A 27,935-nucleotide genomic window follows, 5' to 3' on the forward strand; every position below is an offset into this window, starting at 1 on the left:
GCATTTTTTTGTCCTTTCAACACCTTGGTTAATGTATTAAATGATATTACTAAAATTTTTTACTTTTATTTCTCATATAGAAATTTCTGTCACTGATTGTGCTTGTATAATAATTTATATTTTGCAGTAAGGTAAAAGTGAATTTATTAGCATATCTAGTGTTCTTAATGGGTTCTTTTTAACACTGGCGCTTGAAAAAAAAACCCTTAACCTTGCTGTACTTATGATAAGTGTGGGTCATACAGCAGTTTGATAAACCATTGGCATACAGAATTATTTCTTTCTTGGTGTGTGCCTGTCTAATCTGTGGTAATTTGAAGGCTGTTTTCATAAGGAATTCCTATCCCCAGCTATGTATCATATATGTTATCTGAAAACAGATCATGTTTTAATTTCCCCCCCCCCCCCCCCCCCCAAAATAATAATTCACTATGGTGGGTCCTTCCAAAACCATGTGTCTCAAATTCAGAATTTTTCTTTTTAACTGATAACAGTTACTTTTGGCCAGTTAAAATCTGTTTAATTTTACAGTGCATTTTGCTTTTTAAACTCTTATTCTGGTGGCAGTTGTCAGTGTCTTGATAATGAACAAATCTCTCTTGGGATTTCTTGGGTTTTATTTTTTTCAAGTCAACCTCTTCATCTCTTCCTGTGAGTGGATGTCCATTTTTACATGATCGAAATATCCTTTCATATTTTCAGTATTTTTTTCGGAATGAGGATGACCTAAATTTACAGCATTTTAACAGAGTTGTTCATGCAATTCTTCCATTCTTTACTGAAAATATCATACGGAGCTACATCGGTTAAGATACTTGCTCTTCCACTCTTGTCACTGTTTGGTCCCTCTTGATCGGTGTGTGACTGATAAAGGGTTTTGCATCCTGTCAAACAGAACATTCTTTGGGGGTGGTGGAGTGGGGGGAAGGAACCTCCTAGTTGTGCAACATTAACAATTCACAGTGAGATTCCACTTTCACTAACTTAATTCTTCAGAGATTAACCCTTTATGAGGTTTTTCCATCACCTTTGGTCAACCTCCTTTTAATCAGTTCTACTTTTATCACAGTTGTCCCTTTGTTTAAGCCTATACCTTGAAGAATCTAGGAATCATCATTTCTTTTTAGTTCAATTCCATGTGGAGTGTTGCATGGGAAACTCAATTTAGCACAGCTCTGTTTTCTTAAGCACTATCGTAGTTATTATGTTAGCCTAGCAGAGTCTAACTTGGGTAAACTTGGAGCATGCTTTACAGACTTTAACTCCAGTATTTTAAGTTTTTCAATAGTTCTGAAATTTGGCATAGTAGTACCAATGGACTAATGTGTCTCTAACATTTATTCTTGAACTAAGTTTTGGAGCCTTTTTCTGCATGAGTACATGTTTGGTTATCATAGTTCCAACCCCAGTTTCCAGATTTTCTCTTTCCAACATTGATCTTTGACCTCTCTGTTGAGAAGATTTTGCTAACAAGTTCCATTGCTTCATCAAAGTCACCTGTTTTGAAATCTAAGCTTAAATAAAATCTGTTGTTCTTCTGTTTGTTTAAAGATTATAACTTGATTTGATGGCCATCTCCTTTGAAATCTTCTTGACTTATGAAGGCCAAATCTAAACCAACTTTGGTTCATCAGTAATGTAATGGATAAATCTGTCAGTTTACCACATGCAGGAATATTTGACTACTGCTATATTAAGTATTGATGCCTGTGCTAATTAAGCTTTGTAATTTAATAAATATAAGCTAAAATATATGTTGGAGATGTATAATCTCTTAACACAGATGGGTAATACTTATTTTAGGGCTGTAGTTTGGTCAACTGTGTTATTGTATTTCTTAAGTTACAGTGTTCCTTTTGTGTTATGTAGAGATTGTGATTAAGTAGAAATTTTGTTTATGTACTGCCCAACTCTGGGAGTCTTCCAATACTTAAAAATTAGTTTGAAGTTGCATGGTGCATCTTGATAATGTATTTAATATCGGAGCAGTTAATGTATTTAGTTAACATAGTTAATGTATTTAATGTGGTAGATGACTAACTTATCAATGTCAGTGTTGGTGCTTGTCAACCAAAACTTGTTACTTTCTTACAGTCTTGTGAATAAAATCCTGACAGAACCAGAGTAGGGCCGTGTGTTTAAAAATGGGACTGTATTACTGTTGTATATGGTTGGTTTAAAAAAGATCAGTTGGGAATGAGAGGAACTAGTCCTTTTCAAGTGAGTTAGATTCCAGTTGAAGTGGTGAAAGCTGTCAGGTCAGCCTCTTATGAAATAGTACTTTGTATATGTAGAGATACTGATTTTACAAATATTGGAATAGCTTTATTTTGATATGCTAGCAGGTTAGCATTAGAGATATTCACTTTATAACTAAACGATTTGCTTATGATTATATATATTTGCTTTCTCAGTTTTTTGGTGTTTCATACCTTGCAGTATTAGGTAAATTCCTTGGTTGATAACCAGTGATCACAGTTTTTTTAGATGTCACAGGCACAAAAAGTTAGTGCCAAAATCCAGTTTTTTTCTGATTATAAAGTATCTTCATCAGCATCTCAGTAGCAGTATAGTGTATTTTTTTAAGTTAAAAATGCATAATGTTAATTCTTTATGACTAATCAGCTAATGTTGACTTCTTTTTCCTCTAACTCACTATGTATGTATGGTCTAGATGGCTAGCTTTTTTAATATATCAGGTTATCACTGTGCGCATATACCATAGAAGATTCAGGTTTATGACAAGGAAAAGACTGATAGAGAGCTATGTGAAAAATTGAGAGAGCATAGAATATACATCTTCACTTTGCAACAGTTCCTGAAACACTTTAGCGACAAAGTTTTTTGTTCCCTCAGATTTCCTTTGTATGTTGAAGATGTGGGAGATTTACTTTGGCCTTAAAACAGTAGAACAGGGAGAAGACTCCCATGACATTATTGTGTTAGTGAATAGTTAATTATTTTGGGGTGATCATTGAAGTAAAAAAAAAAGGCCTTTACTCTTTTTGTACAAAAGACAAAGAATGCATTAACAAATGGAATGTTTTCTTGTAATTGCTAACTCTGGAGGATGGTTGTGGATGGTTTCCAAAAGATTGAGAAAATAACCTGAATGTGCTTTATGTTGTTCTTTGTAAATGGTGACTGTTAAGATGCACCCTTGGAAAGCAGGAAAGAATCTAATGGTGCTGCTATTCAGTTCTTTCAAGTAGTTTGTTTTTTAGTAGTTTTCATTATTTGATTTCCTTTCAGTTTCAAGAATAAACAAAACTGAAATTTAGATAACTCCATTAGAATTTTTAATTCTCCACTAAACTTCAAAACATTATTTTGGAGGATCTCAACCAGGAATTTGTTTAAATCAGTTTGTTTTGTTTTAAGGGTTGTAAAATAGCACCTTGCCTTTCACTTTTAGGCACTCCTTGCACGTACTGGGAGGATAGCACAGGGTGTGGTATTTCTTTGCTGATACAAAGGCGATTCTGATGTGAATTAGGCTATTGTTTTCTGAAGTATACTTTTTGAGAGAATGTCCTTCTGGCTTTAGATGAAGAGCTTCCCATTACATGACTTCATAGTTGTTCAACGTAAACACAGTTTATTTCATATGCTGAAGATACCTGTAGAAATTGGACAGCAATTGACTCTGTTGTTAATGAAGGATTTAAACATAGGGATCATGGAATAGTGTCTGGGTAGAAAAAGTCCATTGCAGACCAGTCAATCTTCATTATTCACAAAGGACAATTTACAAAATGGATGGTAAAACTAGATAAAACATTTTTGTTTGAGAAATACACAACTGAGGAACTAAAACCATGGAAGTTCTGTCTGTTTGAGCTGATATTGTTAAGCTGATGTTTTTAAATAGCAACAAGTAGTGTTGTTGTTTAAATCTCATAGAATGGATGGCTCCTTTCTTTAATTTTTCTGATCACAGTTAGTAGTTTGTACAGAATTGTATTACTGCTGATTCTCCTGCATCAAAGATATTAAAGTCATTTATTATTATGATTAGCTGCCAAATATTTGATTCACTCTGCCGGTATGGAAAAAGCCAACCAACCAAAAATCTTAAATAAATTTAGTAACTTGCTATATGTGTAGCTGTGCTACTGGTAACTAAATATTTGGGGGTAACTTGCTGCTAAAGGAAGCTAGAGTAGAAGATTTTTAAAGGTATAATAGTTAAACCTGGTTATGAATGTGAGCGACCAAATCTGCTTCAGCAGTCATACTGTGCTGGTGAACTTTACTAGTGGAAAAAAATTTTGAAGAGTTGGAGGCTGTTAATCTAACCCATGTTGTAAGGAAATTCTGTAACAAGAACAGTACATGTTAATTAAGTTTATGTGAGTGGTTGTGTAAGACTGATGTAATGCTAAGACTTAACAAAGAGATGAATATTCTGGATTCAATTTCCTGGTTTTTAATGTTGACTTTTAAGACACTTAATTTTCATTGACTCTTTGTTTAGTTGTACTGTTTTCTGTCTGTTCGCTTATTACATCAAGAAGCTTTCAGTTTTACAAAGATACTCATTTGAATGTGGATGGATAGTGTATGTCAGTTGCTAGTTGATATAGTTGAAGATACCAAGCTGACAGGCTTGTTCAGCTATTCTCTGAGGAACTTCTCAACTGACTTTCATGTTAAAGATTTTTAGCTTTTTTGCAGCATAGTACTGAGATATGAGGAGACACTTAACTTACTTTGAAATGTACAGCTTTTTGAGTTTACCGAGAAAACAAGGACACTGTATTTAATCTTTGTATTATTTTTTTAAGTGAATGCAGATTGCCACTGTCAGATGTAATGCAGGGTTGATGGACTTTTAATCAGACCTGTCCTGGCCATTCTGACATATCATTGTATTAAATAACGTAAACGCACATTTTAGTAAGTAGAAACAAATGCATGACTTGAAATTTAAAAGTCAGAGTTCCGTGTCATGCTCTAAACCAAAACTGCTGAAGTATGAAAATTTGTCAGAAGTGGACTGTCTGTTTTATCAGCTTTCATGCTTGATCATATTGGTCTTTTTTTTTTTCCTTTTAACTCTCTATTCGTTTTTGAAAGAAAGATGATGGGAATATAGTTTGCCTGATGCTCAGGCATTTCACTGATTAATAGTAGGGGGTGGATAGAGTAAGTGCTTGCCAACATTTCAGTCTGTACACTGATGAAGCATGCGGGGTACAAGTCCATGTGGCACAATATTAAAAATGACTTGGTTTTCTGCTGGCGTTGCTATTTCTGCTGCATCAGCAATAGTAGCGAACAGTGCTGGTGTTAACAGTGAAGACTGCTAAAATTGTGATGAATAAAAACAAGTATTTCTTTGCCAAGCAAACATACTAAAGCTGCTAGATTAGAAAACACGAGTTGCAATGTTCCACCAATAATGAAGCACTTAAAAGCTTTCTGTTGACATTTATACAAAGAGAACAGATGAGTGTGCTCTATTGGGTTTTGAAGTCTGTTTGAAGCAAACCTTAAACTGCCCACAACAGAAGGAGTTTTGCAGGCTGGTCTTGCAATAAGAAATGACTGAATTTTGATACCGAGAGTGCTGACAAATTGCTGAAAGTGCTGCCCACTTATCAGTGGACTGACAGTTTAATCATCAAAACTGTACTGCTAGACTGGCCTCAGAGAGAGACAAAGGAAAAGCAACTAGAGTTTTTCCAAGGCATTAAAAGAGGAATTGAAATTTGAAATGCAAACACTTTTCGGGGCCGGGGGGGCGTGTGACACTTGAGTCTGCATGACTTGTACGCTGTGTTCTCAGTGGTGGTGTCCAGAATGTACAGATTCTCCTCCATTTCTTCTGAGTGAAAGTGCTGATCTGTTCAATACATGAATGGGGTGAAGTCACTGTTTTGTTTATTTTTAAAATTTTTTATAATAATGCTTGTAAATAAAATTTAGTACATGCTGTATCAGTAAGATTCTTTTTGGACAGGGGGTGAATATCAGCATGCTGCTCATCTTGTAGTTTGAGCACATGCTCTGTAATAGCCTCCAGAATGCTTTCAAGAGATGTTATAATCCACCTGTCTTTAGAGATTTTTTTGATAAGAGCAGAATATAATAGTTATACTTTTTCTGGTGTTTTTTTGTGTGTGTGTCCGTCCCCCCCCCCCCCCCCCTTCTTAGTTATGTTTTTCAGGTTCTTTTTTTACAATATTATTGAATGCTGTTTGAAGAAAACATGGTATTTTATACAAAATGAACTGATACCTAGTTGCAGTTGTCTAATTGATGGGTACTGCTTTAATGGAACATGGAATGGATTGTCTGCCTGGATAAACCCTGGATCCATATTCAGTAGATTTGGATCCTCCAAAGTGATAATTATATGTTAGAAAGTTTGTAACCTTTGTTTACTAGTTTGGGGACTTATCTGATGGAAAAAGAATTGGAAAAAATATGTTTTGTTGCTTAAAAGTACCTCTTAAATTTCTGAATTGATGATACACTAGCAGTTGTGTGCAGTAAAAATAGTTTATAAAAATATTAACTTTTTGCAGACATTTTGTTGCATTTCACATTAAAAAAAAAAAAAAAAAAAAAAAAAAAAAACAAACAACCACAAACCATGAAACTTTTTAGTGGTAAAGAACGAGAAGGGACTTGAATCAGTCGTTTTACCCTCTGGCCCTCTCAGCGCAATGCATGCTGATCTCATGAGTTTGAGTGGACTTACTAAAGTTGTCTCTGATAGATATCAGAATTTTTCACTTTTCACAAAAAATTGTCATGGAAATACTGAAGGCATTATTCACACTTGTTTCTAGTGCCATAATATATAAAAAACAAAGGTATTGTAGGAATGAACTCTTCGTGTCAAAATATATAAAATTAACTGTAAAAACACTTGGTGTCAGTTATATTTTGGGCATAACGTGATTTCTGTGAGAAAGTAGAAAACTAAAACAATATTCTGTGCATCACTGAGATCCAAGTACTGTGCAGATTTTTAGCTATATGACCATAACTGTCTTTCTCACTGTACCTCTTAAGTTTTTAATTTTAAAAAATTTGCTCATAACATTTTTTAATATGGACATTAGCTTGTGATTGAGAATCTTTGTGTGGTGTTTTGTTTTCTTAAGGAAGCATGCTGACTGTTATAAGATGATTAGTGTTTTGATTCTTTCTGAATCTCTTGCTGATTGTGGCTACTGGTTTGTTCCACCCCTATTTGCTGTGTATTGTAAAAATCAAGAATGATAGATAAGTGGTTTTTCTGTGACAGATAAACACTATGTAATTTTATCAGTTTAAGGAATTAAATTCTGTGTGCATTGATGACTTAACATGATAGACTTAGGAAAGGAATGTAGGCTGAGAGTGATAACAGTTTAGCTCTGTTTAAACAGCTGTAGCTAAATTGGAGAAAATTGTTGATAGAAGTTTTGTTTCATTTTTTCAAATTCTTACTTCTAGTTTAAAGTGCAATGAGGAATGCATTGGTTTAAAAACAGTGTCCAAGTCTTCTACTCTTTCAAAAGCTAAAGTTTTGTAATTTAGAAGCCTCCGTGATGAGAATTTCTAAAGCTGTGGGCACTGGTATGAGGGTGGTTTGCAACTCTGGAAGTGATAGGAGAGATTTTGAGAATTTGAACCTTTTCAGTCATTTCCTACTTTGAATATGCTTGCTGAGTGGTTTATGTAAACCCATTTTACTTTGCAATCCAACAGTCTTAAACACATGTGCACAGTGTTGCTTCCTCTAAGGGAATGATGATTGACAGCTGAAAAGCAATAACTTCTTGGTGTTTTTTAATGTGATGACAAACATTCATCTGAACACAGTTCTTAATGTGCTGAAGAGGAATGAATACTTTATTGTTAAAGTGTCATGAAGAAATCAAAAAAGTACATCTCTGTAGGCAATGTAGTCAGTATAAACACTGTGTCCTGCTTCAGATGGTATATTAGGAAGGTGTTAAGAGAGTTTGAAAAATACTCTCTGTAAATGAAGGAAACAAAAGACTACATTACTTGCATAGTTTTCAGGAACAGAGTAAGACAAATGTTCTCCTGGACCAGAATGCATGTCACTGCCACCATAGGTGACTATGTCATGCCATGTTAAGGTAGAACAAGATAATTATATATTGAAAACAGTTTGTCTTTTTTTGAGTCTGTACCTCCACTGCCCTGTTGTGAGCAAGACAAATTTGTCATTTACTGCTAAACTTATTACTTAAAATGAACAGACCAGAGTGGCGTTGAAGGTGAATAATGCGAATTTAAAAATTCTTCATATGAGTTTCTGCTTCTATTTACAGTACAGTTGGGTACTTAGATATTTTTCAGAGAGAGGCCTATTACTGCATTTGCAGAGCTCACAGGTGTTAGAGCTATGATGAAGCTGCTGCAGGGTTTTTTGAGCCATGTCTGCTATTATCAAAGAATCATAGAATGGTTTGGGTTGGAAGGAACCTTAAAGATCCCCTAGTTCCAACCCCCCTGCCATGGGCAGGGACATCTTCCACTAGACCAGGTTGCTCAAAGCCCCGTCCAGCCTGGCCTGAACACTGCCAGGGAGGGGACATCGACAGCCTTTCTGGGCAACCTGTTCCAGTGCCTCACCACCCTCACAGTAAAGAATTTCTTCCTTACATCTAATCTAAATCTGCCCTCTTCCAGTTCAAAACTGTTACGCCTCGTCCTATCACTACACTCCCTGATACAGAGTCCCTCCTCATCTTTCCTGTAGCCCCCTTTAAGTACTGGAAGGTTGCTGTAAGGTCTCTGTGGAGCCTTCTCTTCTCCAGGCTGAACAACCCCAACTCTCTCAGCCTGTCTTCACAGGGAAGGTGCTCCAGTCCCCTGATCATCTTCATGGCCTCCTGGACCCACTTGAGGAGGCCTATGTCCTTCTTAATGTTGGGAGCCCCAGAGCTGGACACAGAACTCCAAGTGGAGTCTTACGAGAGCAGAGCAGGAGGGGAGAATCACCTCACTCGACCTGCTGGCCATACTGCTCTTGATGCAGCCCAGGATGCAGTTGGCTTTCTGGGTGGCAGGCACACATTGCCAGATCATGTTGAGTTTAATATTAATTATAATTAGTATCTCTCCTTACTCTCTTTTAAATCCCAAGTGTTATACAATGTCATTAACCACTGGTGTTAAGATGGAGGTAGAACTGTACTTAGATGTTTGTTCTGAAAGTGAAGCTTTCCTTATTTTATCAGTTGTTTTCCTGTGAGATGCCATGGTGGAAGAATTTGTAAAGAATTATAAATGTAGAGTAGCTAAAGACTTGCAAATGAACTTCAAAAGTGTGATTTCATGAGAGACATGCCAAAGAAGCTTTTGGGAAGGGTGGACCAGATACCTGCTTGGTAGTGTGTAAGAAATGAATATAAATAAAAGGGTGTTTAGTTGAGTTTCTCTTATTTTTGATATGTGGATTTAGTGGTAAAAAATAAAAATGTGTGCTTGGGAGAGGTGACCTTCCTACTTTTGTACTACTGTCCTCAGATTTTTAAGTATTTTGGAACAGAATAAAACTGATACTTGCTAGAGGTGAAAGGAGATTAGAGCTTTTACCTTTTCTAATGTGCTGCTTGGTGAGGCTTTCTGTAATATTACTTCACTTCTGATAAACTCTTGAGGGAGGTGCTGAAAATACAGTAGCAGATAGTTCTGCAGATATCTGTAACTGCTTAAAGAGAGTAGCAAGTCAAGACAGTAGAAGCTTGAAATTGGTTTAATGATGACAGTAAAAGGAAAGTTTACGTTATTAAAATTTAATATGTTGTACGGACTCTAGTTGAGACACAAAAGGTGTAATTAAACAAGAGGCAGGTATCTGAGAAAACTGGTGATCATAAAAGAAAAAAAACATCTTGGACATGTATAAAAAGATTCAGCAGAATCTGGAAAAACTCAGGGTGCATATTAAGTAGCTAAATAACTTGAAGGGTTGTGTATTTGGCAGAATGCTTGTGGTCGACTGGGTTAACAGTTTGGGGAGGAAGATAGGTTGTGTTCTATCTATAGATAGAAGTGAGAGAGAACGGGTGAACTAGAGATTTGATCTCATTATTTTATAATTTTAGCAGTAGTCCTTCACTTCTGCCAAATACAAGATAAGTGAAAAGAGAGGCTTCTAGACAGTGTGTTATACTGAAAGGGAGTTGAGAGACCTGACCAGCAGTTAAAAGAGAAACTGGGAATACATGCTTGTTATTTCACCTATTCCTTCTGAATGTTTATTCTGAGGTCTTAGGGAAAGTATCTAAGGCAAGAGAAAAGATAAAATGCCAAGAAGCAGAAAGAAACAGTAGGACTTGAGCAGCCCATGATAATGCTGTATTGATGTAGCTGCCTATCCCTGTCCTGATGTTTGTCAGTGTTACCAATGTCTTAAAAAAACATACATATGCAAAGAAAACTAAATTCCAGGTGTATGGTCCTGTAGTAGAGTAGAAGATCCTTAGTTGGTAGGTGTCTTCGTTCTGTATGATGTTTGAGGTGTGGTAGATGGCTTAGGTTTCACACAAGACAGAAATTCAGTGGTAGTCCTCAAGTCATGGTATGCTATCTGTGTGTGTTTTGAATGCTTGGCTCTACAGCATCATGAATGTGACATATGAGTATTTGCAAGGGAAAGATAAAAATAAATGTTCTTTCTCTCCTGTGAAAACTAGGATACCTAATGTTAGTGATTATATTCTACAATGAAAGATACAATTTAAAATGAAATTATCTGTAAGACTACTCTGTAGCTGCCAAATATGAATAAAAATGACCATGTTGCTACTCACACCTCAGGCAGACTGCCTAGCTTGTTTCACTGTAGTGTAAGTTAATGGAAAATCTGAAGAGAATGAAAAGGAAACAAAGAGTGCCAAAAGATAATAATATTTGTTCAAAGTGATGTGCTAAAGAATTTCTTTATATACTGAAGCCAGTGTAAATACTGCTAGTAGTTCGAAGGATTTTGTGCCTGTTGCCAAGATTGTCAGTGCAGAAGCAGCTGTGGATTTTTTCCTTGAGCTATGATTATATGATGACAAAATTTGTGTTCTTCATTCTAAACAGATGTTAACCACCAAATCATTATATAGTATATATGATTGAGTATGTCAGTTTTCAGTGGAGAAACAACTTGTTCTTGAATATGCAGAGTAAGTTTGTTAGAATTAATTTGGACTAACTTGATTGAAAATTCGGTCTGTTGCCTTTCAGAGATTCTTTTCTGATGCTCTCCCTCTCCCCCCTAACTTTTCAAGTGGTGAAATCTCAGCTATAAATTATTTGCTGGAGAAAAAAGAGGTGATTATGAAACAGAGGTTATATTAATCACTTGTCTGCTGCTGAGAGTTTCAAGTGACTTCTCATTTCTGTGGCTTCCTGTGGTCAGATGAAAACATAAAATTTTTGTTTTCAGTTTCATTTTAATTCCAAAGCAGTTGTAACAATTCTAAAACTGGAATTATTGATATATGGTTTTGCTTTACAGCCTACACTATCATAAGTCTTAATGCTTTGGGAACAACGCTTGTTTAAATGTTAGTTTTTGGTTTGGAACCTGGTTAATACATTAATTTTAAGTAATTCTTTAGTGATACTGAAATAAACTCATTGAGTGATGAAACTTTATACTAGTAGGGATTCCCTAACTTGTGAAATGAGGGTTTTTTATTCTTATAGCACCAATTTAAATACCAGTTTAAGAGTTCTAGAATGAAATATAGGTTCTCGTTAAATATGGTTTTTCTGTTAAATAAGAGAAAGGTCTTTTCGTTATAAGATTGTTATAGTTTAGTGAAACTAACCTGGATTTGAATCAAATTATCCATTAATTACCTTGTTTGTAACTACTCAACTGTATCTTGCAAGTACCTAAGGTTGTGGGTAATGCAGGTGTAATTGGTAGAAACAGTACTTGTAAGTCCACTTGTTTCCTGGTGCTGTTGAGGAGTTTTTCATTATTTTTCACTGAAGTTGTAGGACTTCTAGGTGTGTATATAGTGGTTGCCCAGGTCTCTGATACTATACTTAATTTTTTCATTACCTCACTGGGAGTAGTTAGAACAATATTTATGAGTTTGTTGTAATGTCGGGCACTCAGTAGCTGTGTCCTTGAGTTGTCAGATTTCTCAGTACTGAAAGATGTACCATTTCATTTCCAAATGCTATAGTTAATCTCATAGCTAGCAAATAGTACTGTAGAGATGCATTTTTGTATTTTTTGTTAGGTACAGATTTCTAATTTTTTTGCTTTCTAGATGCTTTATTATAACAAATATATAAAAGAGCTGGTTTTATACACCTTTTAAATGATGTGAACAATCTTGTAAGTGTGCTAAGGAGCTGCACATAACAATAGCTGAACTCCATAAACAGGATGAGTAGGCAGCAAATTTACAGACATGAAGAAAACATTTAAGATTGGTGCTGCAATTTAAAAAAAACTACCAACATGCCACAAAGAACTAAACAATACCAGAGTACTTTTTTCTTTAAAGTTACCATGATGCTCATAAAAAGAGGAAGAAAATGGCATTAAGATTTGATAAAGATTAGAAAGAGAAGACTGTCATGCTAGATTATAACCTGTTACTGTATTTAATACCTAATATACGTTTTTCCCCCCACAGAAATTAGCAGAGTACGGAAAGACATGTATAACGACACATTAAATGGTAGTACGGAGAAGAGAAGTGCAGAATTACCAGATGCTGTGGGACCTATTGTACAGTTACAAGAGAAACTATATGTGCCTGTAAAAGAATATCCAGATGTAAGTATATCTTTTTAGTCCCTAAATTATTTTTTGATCCTTGTGGTTGTTTTTAAATGTAAATTTCATGTGATGCTACCCTTGGATCACTCTGAATTGCTTTTGACAAGATACTACTTAGGGAAGCAGTGTATGTTCCACTTGGTGGCTTGATTTGTAGTGTGAGTGGAAGAAGGTTGTGTTAAATACCAAACTAATATGGCTTATAAAGCTGTAGATCTAAAATCTGAATTATCTTGTTCATTCAGTACTGTCATTCCTAAGACACTGTGTAGTGAGTTTTATAAGGGAAGTAGTTCTTGGGACAGTGTTTTTTCCTCTAACTGTGTCTCTAAGAGTCAGTTGAAGAATATTTGGAGACATTTAGAGACCTTTTGGAGACTGTACTTAATTACCGTTTGTCACATTCTTATAGAAGTGTCTTTATCTTGGGGTTGTGGGGTTTTTTTTACCTTCCTTAAGCAATGCTCCTTGCTTGCATGCCAATTTTGTTCTCCCTTGTGTGTTCTGTTCTGTTGTACACGTATCTTTTTGAGAGAGAGTGGTTTATTTAACTAGAAGAACTATTTAGAACTTCTGTGGTCTGAATGGTTTGTTAAAAGAAGTCATGGAAAAATAGTCCTGTCAAAATCTACCCCAACTGTTTTCATTGATCACTGATGAAATAAGAAATTGTATTATTCCTCCCTAATAGAATTTAGAGGTCCTGTTGCAGTGGAGAAGTGCAGGGTCAAAGTGAGGCATTTGCACATTGAAGTGGTATAAAGTGGAAGACAGTATAGAACAGGAAAAAATGGAAGTAACACATCATTTCTGTGGCTTTTCTTTATATCATTAATTAGATTAAGCTCTCTAAATTGAGCTTTATTTTAATGGTGCTTACAACATACAGGTCTCTAAATAAAACTTGATTGTTCCATACTCTAAGACTATTAGGTGCAAGTCATTATTCTGTTTTGAATATTTAGACAAATGTGTCTCCCTTTTCAGTTTTCACACAGTTGTTTTGATGCATTTGGGTTAAAATACCTGTACTGGAAAAAGTGTTCATATAATCTGCATTGGCAGTAAGGACATTTCTCTCCCCTTTCCTTCCATTTATCTTTTAAATTAAATATATGCATGTTTATATACATATATGTACACGTATGTATGTGAATACATATCCCAACACCAAAACCAGTGATTCTTTTGAAACTCCTTGGAATTAGTGATTTTTGAGACGAACTGTGCTATGCGGTTATTTAATAAAGAAATGTAAGTAGCTTTGCACTTAGTTATTTGTGTATATCTTGGTGTTATATTCCTTATTTGCTTTTTGAAACATAGCTTAGTTGTTGAAATCTTGGTTTTATAACTCGACAATGCATCCCTTGCAAAGAATTGTCTTGATTATTGGTTGTAGTTTTTACAGAACTTGATGCTTGCTGTATGAGGATCATGAGATTAGGAGGAAGAAAAAGAGGTTGGATTTCCTAAAATTATTATTAAACTTTTCTTCTAGAAAACAAGGGTGTAGTAGCTTAGTTTTTTTCTGCTAGTTAATTATCAAATGTAGTGTAAATAAGGAGGAAAGAGTTTGTCTAGTTTCTGTCAGAGCACTTGTGTACCTTTGGGTGTATTATTTCTGTAGTTACTGCTAGCTCTTTGTGGGTCTTCTGAAGAATGACCTTGAAGTGGTCACCAATTTAATAAACTTTTACAAATTCGGAAGTTGGAGAGACTTGTGATTTGTATACATGTGACCTAGAATAAGAAGGTAGTTGATGCTTGTGAGATGATGTGAAATGTTTGCTAGAAAATGTACAGCTTCTACCACTATGGTGGTACTTGGCAGTTGAAGCTTTATGATGGAGATAAGCCCAGCTGTTCTCTATGTGCTCCTCCCTGCCTGCATGTTTTCTGTATTTGTTCCTAACTACTTGGGATCTGTACAGCCTCAGTAATTGGTTAAGCAACTAGAATGTACCACTACATTAAAAAAAAAACCCTTGTATGTAGGCCCTTTCTAAGATCTTTCTGCAAGTTAGAAATGAAATAACCTGCTTTGCATTCAAGCTAGTACAGCATTCAGAAGGTCTCGAGTATAGTGATTCCAACTTGCTTTTAAAAATACCCTGTAAAATTCACTTGTAAAGATTATTTTCGCCTGTAAAGATAATTTCATTGTAATCACACAGTGTTATGTGAAACTTCTTACTCGTATCTAGCAGTTGATTTAATTGTTATCCAATGCAGGCAGACATGCTGTGCAGACTATCAGAGTGAGTTTGTCAGATAAATCCAGTTAATTCTTTGTTGCCAGCATTCTTTTCCAACCGACAGTCTTGTATACCTTACCAGGACATAAAGATGGATGAACTTAAAGATTATTCAGAGAAGAGTGACCAGAAGCTATTTTCTGATGTAGACTTAGTAATAGTTTTATTACTAAAATATAGGGGGAAAAAAAACCCCACACCACCACAAAAAAATTTTATGGTGTTCTAATAAACTTTTTTCCTGGTAAATATTTTTACTTAGTTTTAAGCATATAGATTAGCTGACTGTAGTAAATACTGAATAGTAGTATAGTGCCGTTTTCTACACAGATTCCTAAATTAATTGTGAGCCATAAAAATAATGGTCTGTCATAAGTTTAAACAAACTTATGTATTCTATATGTATATATAAGTGTACATACATATATATAGAAAAGATCAGGGAGTAAATTTTCATAGCCTGCATCATTTTGATATTAATGTTTGACTGTCCTTTGAGTATATACAGAGGAAATAATATATAAAGAATAATCAGAGCTACAATAAATATATAAAAACCCTGTACACTCTTAATTTAGGTTTTTATATGAGTGCATATTGAGTATTTTTATTCTGATTTTTATTCTGAGATCATAGTTGATGCAAGATTCAGTTTTCCAAAAAATCGATTGTCTGAAACAACCTGTAGTTTTTAAATGCTGACTGTGTAGAGTCTGCATTTCCACTTCTGTACTAGAAAGTAGAAGACATGCAAAAATCTTGCTAAGGTGTGAGTAGTTTTCTTTTGTATGTTATATTAATAAGGAGCATTTTTCCATGCTGTAATCTCAATCTGGTAAATTGTGTAATTGTTGGGGTGATCTGCTTTCTGGCTCATTGTTTTTCCATTGCAAGCTAATTCTGTATAGTTGTATGTATTATTTTCTTATAGCACTCTTGGAAGATGTTAGATCTTTATAGAAATTTTAATCTTAAAACTGAGATTTGAGCTACTTAAATTTTCTGGATCATGTATGTGCTCCTGAAACTTTAAATTGTGCATAAGGCACTCAGAAGATTAAATTCCATTAGTTGTCCATAATTTGCCTTTCAGTTAAAAATGCATTCTCTCTACAGTTAAATCTTTGTATGCTAATTTAAGTCTTTGGTGTTACAGTTGGAAGGCATTTCCAATTCATGGAGAAATATCTTCCATCAGAATTTAGAAAAGTAAGAAGACAAGATATCATGAAATTTACCGAACTCTTAGCAAGCAAAGGAATGCTATTGTTTGTGGGTGAATAGTTAATAGTCTTTAGCATCTCCTATGCTTCAGATAAATGATTAATTTTCTTGAATTTCCCTAAAGAGCTGAGACTAAACTTTTTCTGATATCAATTTTAACAGTTTTTGGAATTAGCACCTACAAATGTTGGACTGAATAAATGTTTTTCCATTATAATCATGGCTTTATTATTAATAAGTACCCTGTTAGCTCTGATTAATGTGAAATTCTCTGTTGGAACTCTTCTGTGTCTCTTCAGTGAAAATGTAAGAACTCAGTAATTATCGCATCTAAAGTAGCATGTCCTTCGAGTATACTGAAGCTCAAAGGCCAGCAGTGATAAACAGCTTGTGCGTACTTTCTGACCATTTTAGTCAAAACTGTTTAATTAATACAACAGAATGATGAACACAGGGATTCATTTTACTATGGGGAACTTACTGACAAAACGCTTAAATCTTTTTTTCAATTTGGTAATATCAGAGTTTAATAGCATTCCTAATATGGATTAGGAAAATGATAACATCATCTTTTATTTATTGTTCTGATTCTTTTAGTTAAGCTCTTCATTCCCTAGTGGTAAACAGAGAAGGAGGCTAAAAGAGCTGGCCTTGTTTATCCTTGCAGTAGGAAGGAAAGAGAATATAATTGGTCCCTCTAAATAAACTTGGGCTACAGAGTACCAGCAGGGCTGAAGGAAGATTTGGCAAAAGGTCAAGTACAAATGTATGAACTAAAATAGTTTGATTACTAATTTCCAGTCTGAATTGGATATATGGAAAAATATTTTTCTAGTAGAATTAGTGGGAGCAAAAAAGTTAATTTTGAGCTTGAACTTTATATATTTATGAGAGGTTTTACACACTCTGGTTGCAAATGGTAAGGAAATGGATCATTGAGAAAGGTCCCCTTTGTTTAGATGCTAATAAAACAGAGACATTTGTATGAAGTGTTTTTACCCTTTCTGTTCAATGTTTTATTGGATATCCTTTCGTTACTGGCCATCTGATTCACCTTTTGAAAGATAAATTTCTTTTGACCCCTGGTTCACACTCAATAGCTTACTATTTTTGGTAGCACCTTGCTGAAAGATGACGTACATTGCCATGATTTTATTCAGAAATAAGCTCACCAGATATCCAGAGCATATTTGTCCTCGGATGCAAAAGGATGGAAGACGGTCTAGAATACATTGGAGATAAAAATCCTGTTCTTCAGTCTCTGACAGTAGTCATGCAGGCTCAGCATCAGTTTCAGCAGTACGGATGAACTTGATGTATATCTCATCCTTGTGAGAGTTATTTCTTCCCCATTTAACACTTCAAACATTGAGTGAAATTAAGTTAGGTGATTACCTAGTCATTTATCTGTTAATGTTCTTGTTCCCATTTCATTCTTACAAATTTTGCTCTTTGTATATATTCTGTTTTGTATGTGTAAATTAAAAAAAAGGAAGACAGGGTGAAGGTAAGAGAAGTAAAGACTCTGTAAATAGCACTTGCTGTTTGGCTAGGGACAGTGTTTCCCTTAATGTTTTTCAAGGTAAATTTGGAAATCTGAGAGAAGGAACGATTTGCATCTGGTACTGATTCACAAGTTGAACATATTTGTTAGTATACTGGTTTGTTATGGTGATGCTTGTGTTAGTAACTTCTTAAAATTAGCATCATAGGTTTAAATTTCTAATGAGGTCCAGCATATATATGACACTTGTAATAGAAAGTAGTGGATTATTTTCCTCGTTTAGTCACTATACAGGTTTGACTCCTCTAATCTAACAGTTAGTGCTAGACATCTGGGTGCCTTCTATACAGTCTGGATGAAGAGGAGTGTGTGTGGGGAAGCGAAGAGAATGGTAGGCTAGAAAATTAGTCTAAACAGTTAGTTTGTAGATGCCTATTATTTTTCTGTAAGTGAAATATCTAAAATTTTAGTTAGAATAAATCTTATAAAAATGAGTAACTTGGGAATTACAAAATTTGAGGTTGCAAAGTGTATGTCCAGCTGAACTTTTTGAAGAACAAGACCGTAGTTGTCAACATCTATCATGCTTATTTTTGCTTGCATGGTGCCTTTTGTTGTGGCTTGTCTCTCAATTGTAACTGTCTCTGTAGAGTTAGCCTTTCATTGGGCAATCTATTTGATCAGCGCTGTCTTAATATCCTCTTTTATTTCAGAATTCTACACCTTATGTGCATAAATTTCTGTAGTTCATGGACTACAAAAATATTTGAGTGTGTGACTTCAGTTGATCGTGTAATACAACGCTTGTGCTTCCTTTTGTTGAACTGTTTTCCCTCAGAACTTAGACTTTGCGTAGTAGTTCTTGCAAGACTGTGTACCGAAGAGTTGTGTACAAATACAAATAATGAAAGGTCAGTTGTGGGGCAGAGAGATTTGTGGAGTATTGATTTTGGTTTTCACTGGGTTTTTTTGTTCAATCTGTTTTTTCAAATGTTTGTCACAGTAAAGAAGGGTTTTCTAGAGAGAAGAGGAAGTGCTTCAGCATGACATTTTTGCTTGCTGTTGTGAATAGGTCAGGTACACTTGGGTACACCTGCTGGTAGTTTTTTGTGAATTAACATGCTGTTCACTTTAACTATGATTGGGGACTGCAGTAAATATTGAAATACATGAGTAAGGGCTAAAACCATACTTAATAGAACAAGGTAAATCTGTGTTTAAAAATATGTATGTGGATTTGCAAAATACTGTTTAGGCATCAGCATCCCTAGTAGATGCACCCAGTTATTCAAAACCAAAACCAGATCTTCCTTTTCGTTCAGAGACCTGAAGTTGACCTCTGAAGAATGGGATTTGTGGTTGAGATGTACAATGTTTTAAGGAGGTAGGAGATACAGAGAGAAAAATCCTTTCTTGATAATGAAGAGGTCTTAAAACTTTTTCCTTCTGGTTAGTTGACAAAGGAGACCTGTAACACTGATCTGCTATACTTTACCTAGAAACTTAACCTGGCAATTACAATACCATGCTATCTTTCTGCACCCCCCACCCCGTCTGGGGTCAGTAAACTTTTGACAGCTATATTAGATATTTCTTCCCTTTTAGTAGCTCTGTAGTTCAAGTATTACTGTTTGTGCAGTCAGATTTTATGGAATTGCCACTGCAAAAGTAATTCATTACTTTCTTGTAATAGGACAGAATGAGTTCTGTAACTTCATATAGGTAGATCAATGAAACACAAGTCTTCACTAACTATGCTTGCTCTGTGTTTCACTGGGATAAGAAGGCACCAGCCTGAATTGGTATTAAAAGTATTTTTAAGTACCATTCAAAATATCAGCCTGGTACTTTCCCTGTATCTCCTATATCGTATACTCCGGTAAAAATCAGCTTATATGTCCTCAGTATTAAAATGTCTTGTCACTTATTACTAGAATAAGTGCCTATAAGCCTTGGAGGTGCGTATTAATTATAAAAATGTCACCTTTTATGCAAGAACATGGACTATTTTTTTTAAAGAGTTGTGCTTGTTTTAGGTTCTGTTGTTTGTGAAGTTATTAACTCATTAATACATTTTAACGTGCATTTCATTTGTTAAGGAAAAGTCTTCAGTGTAATATTGCATTTACAGCATTCATTTCTGATTTGAATTTGATCCATAATTCTAAAGAACAGGATGATTGTTCTTTGTATTTTTGTCTTGACAATGTTGGTCACTTGTTTTTTTTCCATGGTTCTGTTGAGAGGAAGATTGAACACAAATACCAGCTTGTGAATGAATCAGCTTTAGAACTTCCTTTTCTTCTGTGTTTTGTTTCATACCTTAGGAACTGTTGTTTACCTGCCTTAGTTTTGAATGTTGGGATTTAGAATAAAACACAAATGCTACCTCAATAGATATTTCTGTAGGAGTTTCTGAGATTGTGTAGCTAATAGGTATTCATCTATTGTATGTATCTACTAAATTTATTCAATTAGTCTCTGCTGTTTTTTAAAGCTGATAAGAACAGTAGTTGGACACAGTTGTTTCAGTTACTCTGGCATAATATTAATTCACAATTCTAAGCTTGTATATGTTTCTTTTCTCTTATTAAAAGCAGTGTAAAATAGTTATTCTGTGAAGGCACCTGTTCCTTTTGAAATTTCCTGTACTACTTTGAAACTATGTGCATTGTTTTTCTTTCACATACACTCAGTATTTTGAGAAAAATAATTCTGATTGATAAGCAGCAGTTCCTTTTTACACCTTACTTGCACTCATTTGAGTTGTCTCTTATTAGATAGTATAGTAATTATCTGTCTTCTGGGAAGGCTCATGTACCTGTCCTAATGGTGCACATTAATCCACCCAACACTTAAGTTCCTTAGGTTGATCAGTGGTTATTCGGAAGCTTCTATTTCTTTAGAGTACTAACGTAAGCTTGATGAATATTTTTCAGCTGTGTGGTTTATAAACAATCAGAACATACAGACCTGAAAATTAAAGTTCATTCTAGTTACAAACGTCATGATCTTTAGTTTCAAAGGACCGAGGGCTTTGTCCAGTTGTCACTTATACAAGGACTGCTTGCTTTGGGAAGATTGTCCATTGAATTATGATTTAAAGTTGTCTTAAATATGCAGCAGTTCCTCAGGTGATTTTTTTCCCTGCCAAATACAAGTGGGCTGAAACTGTGAATTCTTCATGAAATAAACATCTGTGTATTGCTGTTCCAAATTTTTTATCATGATTAGGGGAAGTGACCAATTGTTATCTTGTTAATGTGTCTTAAGTACTGATGATAATAAATATATTGATTAACAGATTAAACTTCTGGGTCATACTATTTAACCCAGTTGTTTGAATTTTGTAGTTTGAACTCATTTGACTGAAAAGTGACTTTCACTTGTACTTGTATTAGAAGTAAAGCAAAGTTGCTGTCATTCAACAGAAATACTGAAACAGTATTTCTTGGATTTTGATCTCTTTGTATTTTTACAAGTTTGGCCAAAATAACATTTTGCAAATTTTTTTGTCTTCCACAAGAGCAACTGTTGTCCTTGAGACCTGGAAAATTGTAAACAAAGGCTTATAAGTCTTTCTTAATGATTTCAGTTTCTTCAGGGAGTCAGCGGATGGGCAAGCTGAATGAGAGACCTGGAACTCTGGCTGGCGAGCACCCCAGCCAGCTCCTTCAGCACCCTCGGGTGTATCCCATCTGGTCCCATAGACTTGTGTGTGTCTGTGTGATGCAGCAGGTCACTGACTGTCTCCTGGATTGCAGGGGGGTCCTTCTCCCCGTCTCTGTATTCTGGCTGTGGAGGCTGGATTTCATCAATACATCTAATCTTGTTATTAAAGACTGGGGCAAAGAAGGCATTAAGCACCTCAGCCTTCTCCTCATCACTTGTTACCACTTGTTTTGCCTCATTTGTCTTTTTATGTATTACCTTCTTACAGATAGAGCAGAGAGTTAACATTTGATAATATAACAGCTTTTAAGCAGAAGTAATTTAAAATGAACAAGGTGGATTAGACCTTAAAGCACTAAAGGAAATACTCAGAGGGCTCTAACTTGACATATCTTCTGCATTTCTGACCTGTTCTGCAGTTCTAGGCTTGAATTTTGCCGATTTACTGATTCTGGAAGCTGTACATGTATATTGAATACTTTTGTATCAGCCTTTTCAGAAGATGGAGTTGTTCAATTTTTCACTCTAAATATGGTCAACATCGAGAGACTTATTTATCATTTTTTTAGAAGAAATAGTAGTTCAACAGCAAGTAGACAGCTACTAGTCTTTTTTTCTTTTACACTTGCTTGAAGCGTGTTTCTTGAAATCTGTAGTGGAATGACTAGCACTGCTAATTATATAGCCCCACTGATTTTTGTTCTAAGCTTTTGGGAGGGGCAAGATTGCTTTTGTTTTGATGAAACAATTTAAAATTACTTTCTGTAACTTGTTTCAGTATTTTCATGCCAGGAGATTCTAGACCTCTCTTGGTAAATCAGCTCCTAACTGAATCTAATGCAGTGCAAACTAGGTACATCGAAATTGTTAAGTACAAAGCTCCTATGGCTAAGCATTATCATTATCTGTTTAAATAGTGAGTTTTTGTAGTTCTGATTGTTGAAATACTGGAGCCTTTTCAATATATTTAAAGATACAAATATTTCAGAAGTTGATTTGTCTCAAACTAGGTAAGAATTCTGATTTCCCTGCCCCCCACCCCCCTCCCCAATTTATATAAATCAGTTTGTTTCTGCTAGAGAGCTTTAATTCTGTGAAACAGATTGCAGTTGTGTTACCAGTACTTGGATGTCTGTAAAAGTAAAGGAGCAAAGCAAAAATATTTAATATTGGTTGTGATGATAAATTACAATTTAGTCAACTAAGTTAGGTAATTAAAATCAGCCACATGAATGGAAAGCATGTTTATGTTTTGGAAGGTTAATACCTTAATTTGTCACTCAAATCAGGAATTTAATAAAATGTCTTTTCCCCAAAAATATTTTGGTTGAATATGGAAACTTATTACAGCTGTCATTGGTAATGCCTGCCTTTCTCCACAAAAGAATACTATACATCTTTATCATGGGTTTAGTTGCTCTGTTGCTTGGTGAGGTCCTTTACCCCTTTTTTTTTAAAGAAAAGTTAAAAAAAATAAATAAATTGCATGCCAGAGTGCTATTTATGGAGGAAAAAACAGTGATTACTATTTATATAACACAGTTTTAAGGCCTTATGATTTGGGAGTATTCAATTTCTGTGTTTCCTTTCACCTTGCAAGGTAACTAGTAAATTTATTTTTGGAACTTAGAATTATAAAACACTGAATAATTCTGCATAAAATCTATTGCTTGAAAGGGATGCAGAACTTTGACTAAAGTTCTATTAACTAATAAGATGAAACAAAGGGGTTCCTGAGCACCTCTCCTTTGCATAAACTTAAGTGTACCCTCAAAGCCCATTTTTGTTTGGTCCACTTTTCCTTTTTTTCGGGAGGAAAAGTGACTGCATTTCTGTGATAACTTTAAAAAAGAGAATGGTGTGCAATACATACAAGAATTTTAATTTCTGCAAAGTATTTGTAACAACAGTATCACCATCTGCAATGGTGCTCCAATTTAAACATATCTTTCTCACTTCTAATTACTGAGAATTGGAAGTAGTCTGCAGCAAAATTGCCAACTTCAAGTGCCTTGGGTAATGTCACATGTAGTCACATCTAATTAAAAGGTATTATTATGGAAATTAGTTGTTGGACTGTATATCCTGAGGATCCTTTGTTATTGGAATATGAGTTTAATGATATAAACTGTGAGGCTTAAGAGGGCAGTGCTGGAACCTACAATTAGGTTTTGGAGACCCATTTACACACAGCACAACTTGTTAATTCTCTAGATAAATGTGTCACAATTCCCAAGTAGAGCATGGAATTGAACAATTTCTACTCATCTCCTGGTGTTACTGAAACTGATGTCTTGTCACTGTTCTAAAAACCTCATCTTTGTGAATAGGATGAAACAGATTATTCACTATCTCACTTAGGCATGCTTACTATTAGATTGTTCATGGGATCTGATTTCCTGAAAGTTTCTGTTAACAATCTTTCAATTACTGTTTAAAGGTTTTTATGACCACTTAAAGGAGGGAACTACCAAACTGTACTGTGGCCTTTAAATCATTGCAAATGGGCCTCTAACGATAACAGAGATTCCTATTTTAAAACCATGAAATTGTTAATTTGTCTATCTTTACAGCTTTCTCACTTATGTTGATAATTCTAAGCAATTTAAAATCCAATTATTTCCAAAATATGACAGTAATTAGATTAGTGTTTTTACATGGACAGAACATGTAGCATAAAATTCATTTTGAGGGATATTATTTTATAGCTACTTGAAATGGAATTGAAACTGCCCTATTAAGATTTTCTTTAAACTTGTGGCATGAGGAAAAGGGTTAATGCTTAAAACAACCTTAAATGGAAAGCAAATGTGACTTCTGTCCACAATTTATATTTGTATGAAAAGCATTGAGAAAGCAGAAGTGAAGCAAATAGTTTAAATTAATACAGTATAAACAGAAGGATTTCTGTCCTGTCAGGTGAAGATAGGATAATGCTAATTAAACATGATAAAAGAAGTTGTTGCTGTTTCTCTAAAGTAAAGTTAATATTTGTAGAAACAATTACACAATTCATAAACAGTGGAAATGAGATAAGAAATTTGGAGAGGGGCACCAAAACCCCAAATGTTTTTCACCTTGAGTATGTTTGACAAGGCATGGCTTTTGTCTGTGATAACTGATAAGGTCTCTGCTTTGTTGTTGTGTGTTCTTGTACCGCCTGGCTGCTGATCCAGCCTGCAGTGTTGTCAGCTCAGTGAGGAATGTCAGTAGACTGGAGCAAAAGGAACATTAAATAGTTGACACTGAGAGATGGCAATAAATGAGAGGGGAGCTAAATATATAGGTTTGTGACATTCTAGCAGCTGGCTTAAATCCTGCTGTTTGTTGCTTGGGTATACTAGCCTTAAAAAGGAAGAGAATGCATTGTAGCATGAGGAAGAAAAAAACAGCTGGTGCCTTATCAGTCAGCCCTAATGACAGAGAAGGTTAAAGAGTTTGGAAGGACAAACTTTGAAAGAGTGCTTTTATTAGTAACATAAAATTCTTAATTTTATTTAGATAGCTTTATAGAACTAGTCTAAAATTTTGCAGTTTTCCACGGCTTGTTCAGTGCAAAAAGAAATGAATACTTCATTTACCGTCCAAAGAAATTTATTTTTAAAATTAATGTATTTACTTTTGATTCAAGTGGTTTGTTAGGTGATTTAATGTTCTTTTGTTGTTTTCTCACTCCTTAATGGGACTCTTTGGAAACATTTTGAGACCTGATTAAGAATCTTACAGTTTAATACTTAATTTAGGGGGAAAAAGATGTTTATTTTTGTAATAGATGAAAGCATGAATGCTCTTGAGTGGTATAAATTCTACATATCTGAATCCGCTGATTTATTAGAGATGTAGAAAAGTATTATGTGATTTAATTGTGATTTTATATTAGATGCATTTTCAAAAGGCATGTTCATGTTTGAAAAAAAGTGTTTAATTGCTTAAAATCGTCATATTTGATACGTAAGTTATAACTGCATCTAGTTCTTTTGCATATGGTAAAGGCTGTTAGAATGTAAGATGGAAATGAGTCCAGTACCTTAGTTGGAAAATTAATCCTGCTTGATATTGTTTGCTGCTTCTGACTGTTTCTTCTCAAGAACTTTAGTTCTTGAACCCAAACTTGATTGTTTCTCCTGGTTTACAGCTGTCAGTTGACCCAAAGAGAAGTGAATAGCAGAACCTCATTTATAGCTTCTCAACAGGTAAACTAGTAATGAACAGGCTTTTCTGTCCTCTCTCTAATATCTGTAATAAGTGTCTGTGTTGGTGGGGCACCCTAGAGGCTGTCCTCCGTTGGGTTTAACAGGTGAAAAAGAATGGGCCCAGCCTTTACTTGAAGTAAACTGTGGGCTAGAGAGTGAAACTGTACTCCAGCCTAGAAACCTTTACTGGAGAGTACTTTGCCATATTTTTGTCATTGTATGTGGACAGGCTCCTTGCGCAGCAGCATAATCTGACATGGTGGGAAGAGATCAGGAAATTCCAGATTTCCTCCTCTTAGAAGGAGCCACTATGTCCACTTAAAATTTGTCGGAGCCTTTGTAGAAGAGAGGCGTAGCCCAGGAGTTTAGTGGCATCTTTTAGAAGACTACAACAATGATAGATGGGTCTCACTTGTTTTAGTGTTAAGAGCTATTTTTTTCCAGTCGTAGGAGCAGTTTCTCCTTGTATTGTTAAGACAGTTTTTCTATCAGTTTGAGATGGTCATGCATTAATTTATTATCTTTGTATGTGTTTATCTCTTCTATGGGGAGTACTAAAATAAGTATGTGGATTGTACATAGCATGATGATGTTCCAGGTAATGGTTTTCAGGCCTTGAGTAAAAGAGGTTACAGAAATTTGAGCTTCTTTGCTCAGAGAATTTGATATACTGATTAGTCAGATTTACTTTTTTTTTTATATACCTCTGTATTGAGAGATTTATGGCTGTGAAGCTATATAGTAATTTGAATCATAGAATGGTTTGTGTTGAAAGGGCCGTTAATGATAACTCCCTGATGAAGAGTCCCTCCTCACCTTTCCTGTAGGCCTCCTTTAGGTACGGGAAGCCCACTATGAGTTCTCCCTGGAGCCTTCTCTAGGCTGAACAACCCCAACTCTCAGCCTGTCCTCATAAGGGAAGTCCTCCAGCACCCTGATCACCTTTATGGTCCTCCTCTGGATTCATTTCAACAGATCCATGTCCTTCTTATGTTGGGGTCCCCAAAGCTGGATGCAATACTCTAGGTGGGTTCCCACAAGTTGCAAGTAGAGGGGAAAAACTGCCTCCTTTGATCTGCTGAACATGCTGCTTTTGACACAGCCCAGGATACAGTTGGCTTTCTGGGCTACAAGCACAACTTGAAGGGTCATGTTGAGCTTCTCGTCAACCAACACCCCCAAATTCTGAAATCTTCTCTTGCATTTAGTACACGATACCATTTGTGAAGTGCTGGTTACCTTTTGAATTAGCACAGTAGCCCTTTGCGGATGTCCGTTTTGAATTTTGTAAGTTTTTTAGATCAATGCAGATGTTTCCTATGTGATACATTATAGAAAAAGATCAGAGGAAATACCAGCAACATTGTAGCTAATTTAATAAACTTGCCTTTCTTCCTTCTACCTATCTAATGCAAGTGCTGATTGTTTATATTACCTTCTTTCCCAAATGATTATTTAATTCTGTATAGGTAAGAACAGGACACAGCTTGTAGTTTTGTGTTAGAGGTCCATAATTTTACTCCTAAATTAGTTCTCTTAAACTCTGTAGTCCATTTATCTGATTGACACTGTTTCTATTTAACGCAGTTGAAGCAGTGCAACTTTTGCAGTGTTTTAAAGTTTCTTGACTCTATGACAATATCATGTAAGGTCTTTATGGTGGCAGTATATCATTAATTTTCACAAAAAATGTAGATCTTCCTTTGGGTTTGTTTGGATATCTTCCACCTGAAGGTTGTATTATCTAATGCCAAAATTACATGATAGAGGTGTAATTTTGCTACAGACAAGTTGTAAAGAAAAAATCTTGTACAATTCTAGGATAGTAAAACTGTAGTAATCAACTTCATGTAAAATTAAGTGGTAAATGTCTTGGCATAAATGTTTAGTTCTTGAGTTAATTTTTAGAAAACTGAATTGAATATTGGTTAGATACTGTAATTTTTCAAATCTGGTAGGTTAGGCTATTTTCTTTTTTGGTATGCTGTTAAATAGAATGACCTTCAAATTAGCCAAAGAATTTGTGAACAAATTATGTTAGCTCTTTAGCAGCTAATCTGACAAAACAGTGCCCTTGAGAATAAATATCCTATCTTTGTGTTGGACGGTTTTTTCATCTTTTCCACCTTTGATAACACATGTACATGTTGTGTTTAAAAGATCAGGTGGAATCTTCTGCCCAGAGGAGCTGAAAATATAGTTTCTAGGAAGTCTCTGTTATATTTTGTGGTTGAATATGTGGATGAAAATTACATTGGGACAGTAGAAAACAAGAGGAATATATTTTGAAGATTTTTATTTTTTTGAAT

At 35.1% G+C, this 27,935-nt stretch overlaps 1 protein-coding gene across 3 annotated transcripts in view; it reads left to right on the forward strand.

Annotated features, from left to right (window-relative positions):
- The window catches only part of QKI (QKI, KH domain containing RNA binding), a 167,451-nt gene that overhangs the window by 27,126 nt on the left and 112,390 nt on the right, over positions 1 to 27,935 (forward strand). For all 3 annotated transcript variants that reach the window (XR_012632865.1, XM_074896646.1, XM_074896647.1), the window contains exon 2: positions 12,630 to 12,772. Coding sequence is in view for 2 of the 3 variants with exons in the window: in XM_074896646.1 (XP_074752747.1) it covers positions 12,630 to 12,772 (143 nt within the window). In the remaining variant the exon portion in view is untranslated. The remainder of the gene's footprint in view (positions 1 to 12,629; positions 12,773 to 27,935) is intronic.

Source organism: Athene noctua, chromosome 1, assembly GCF_965140245.1.
Source record: "Athene noctua chromosome 1, bAthNoc1.hap1.1, whole genome shotgun sequence".
Lineage (NCBI taxonomy): Eukaryota > Metazoa > Chordata > Aves > Strigiformes > Strigidae > Athene > Athene noctua.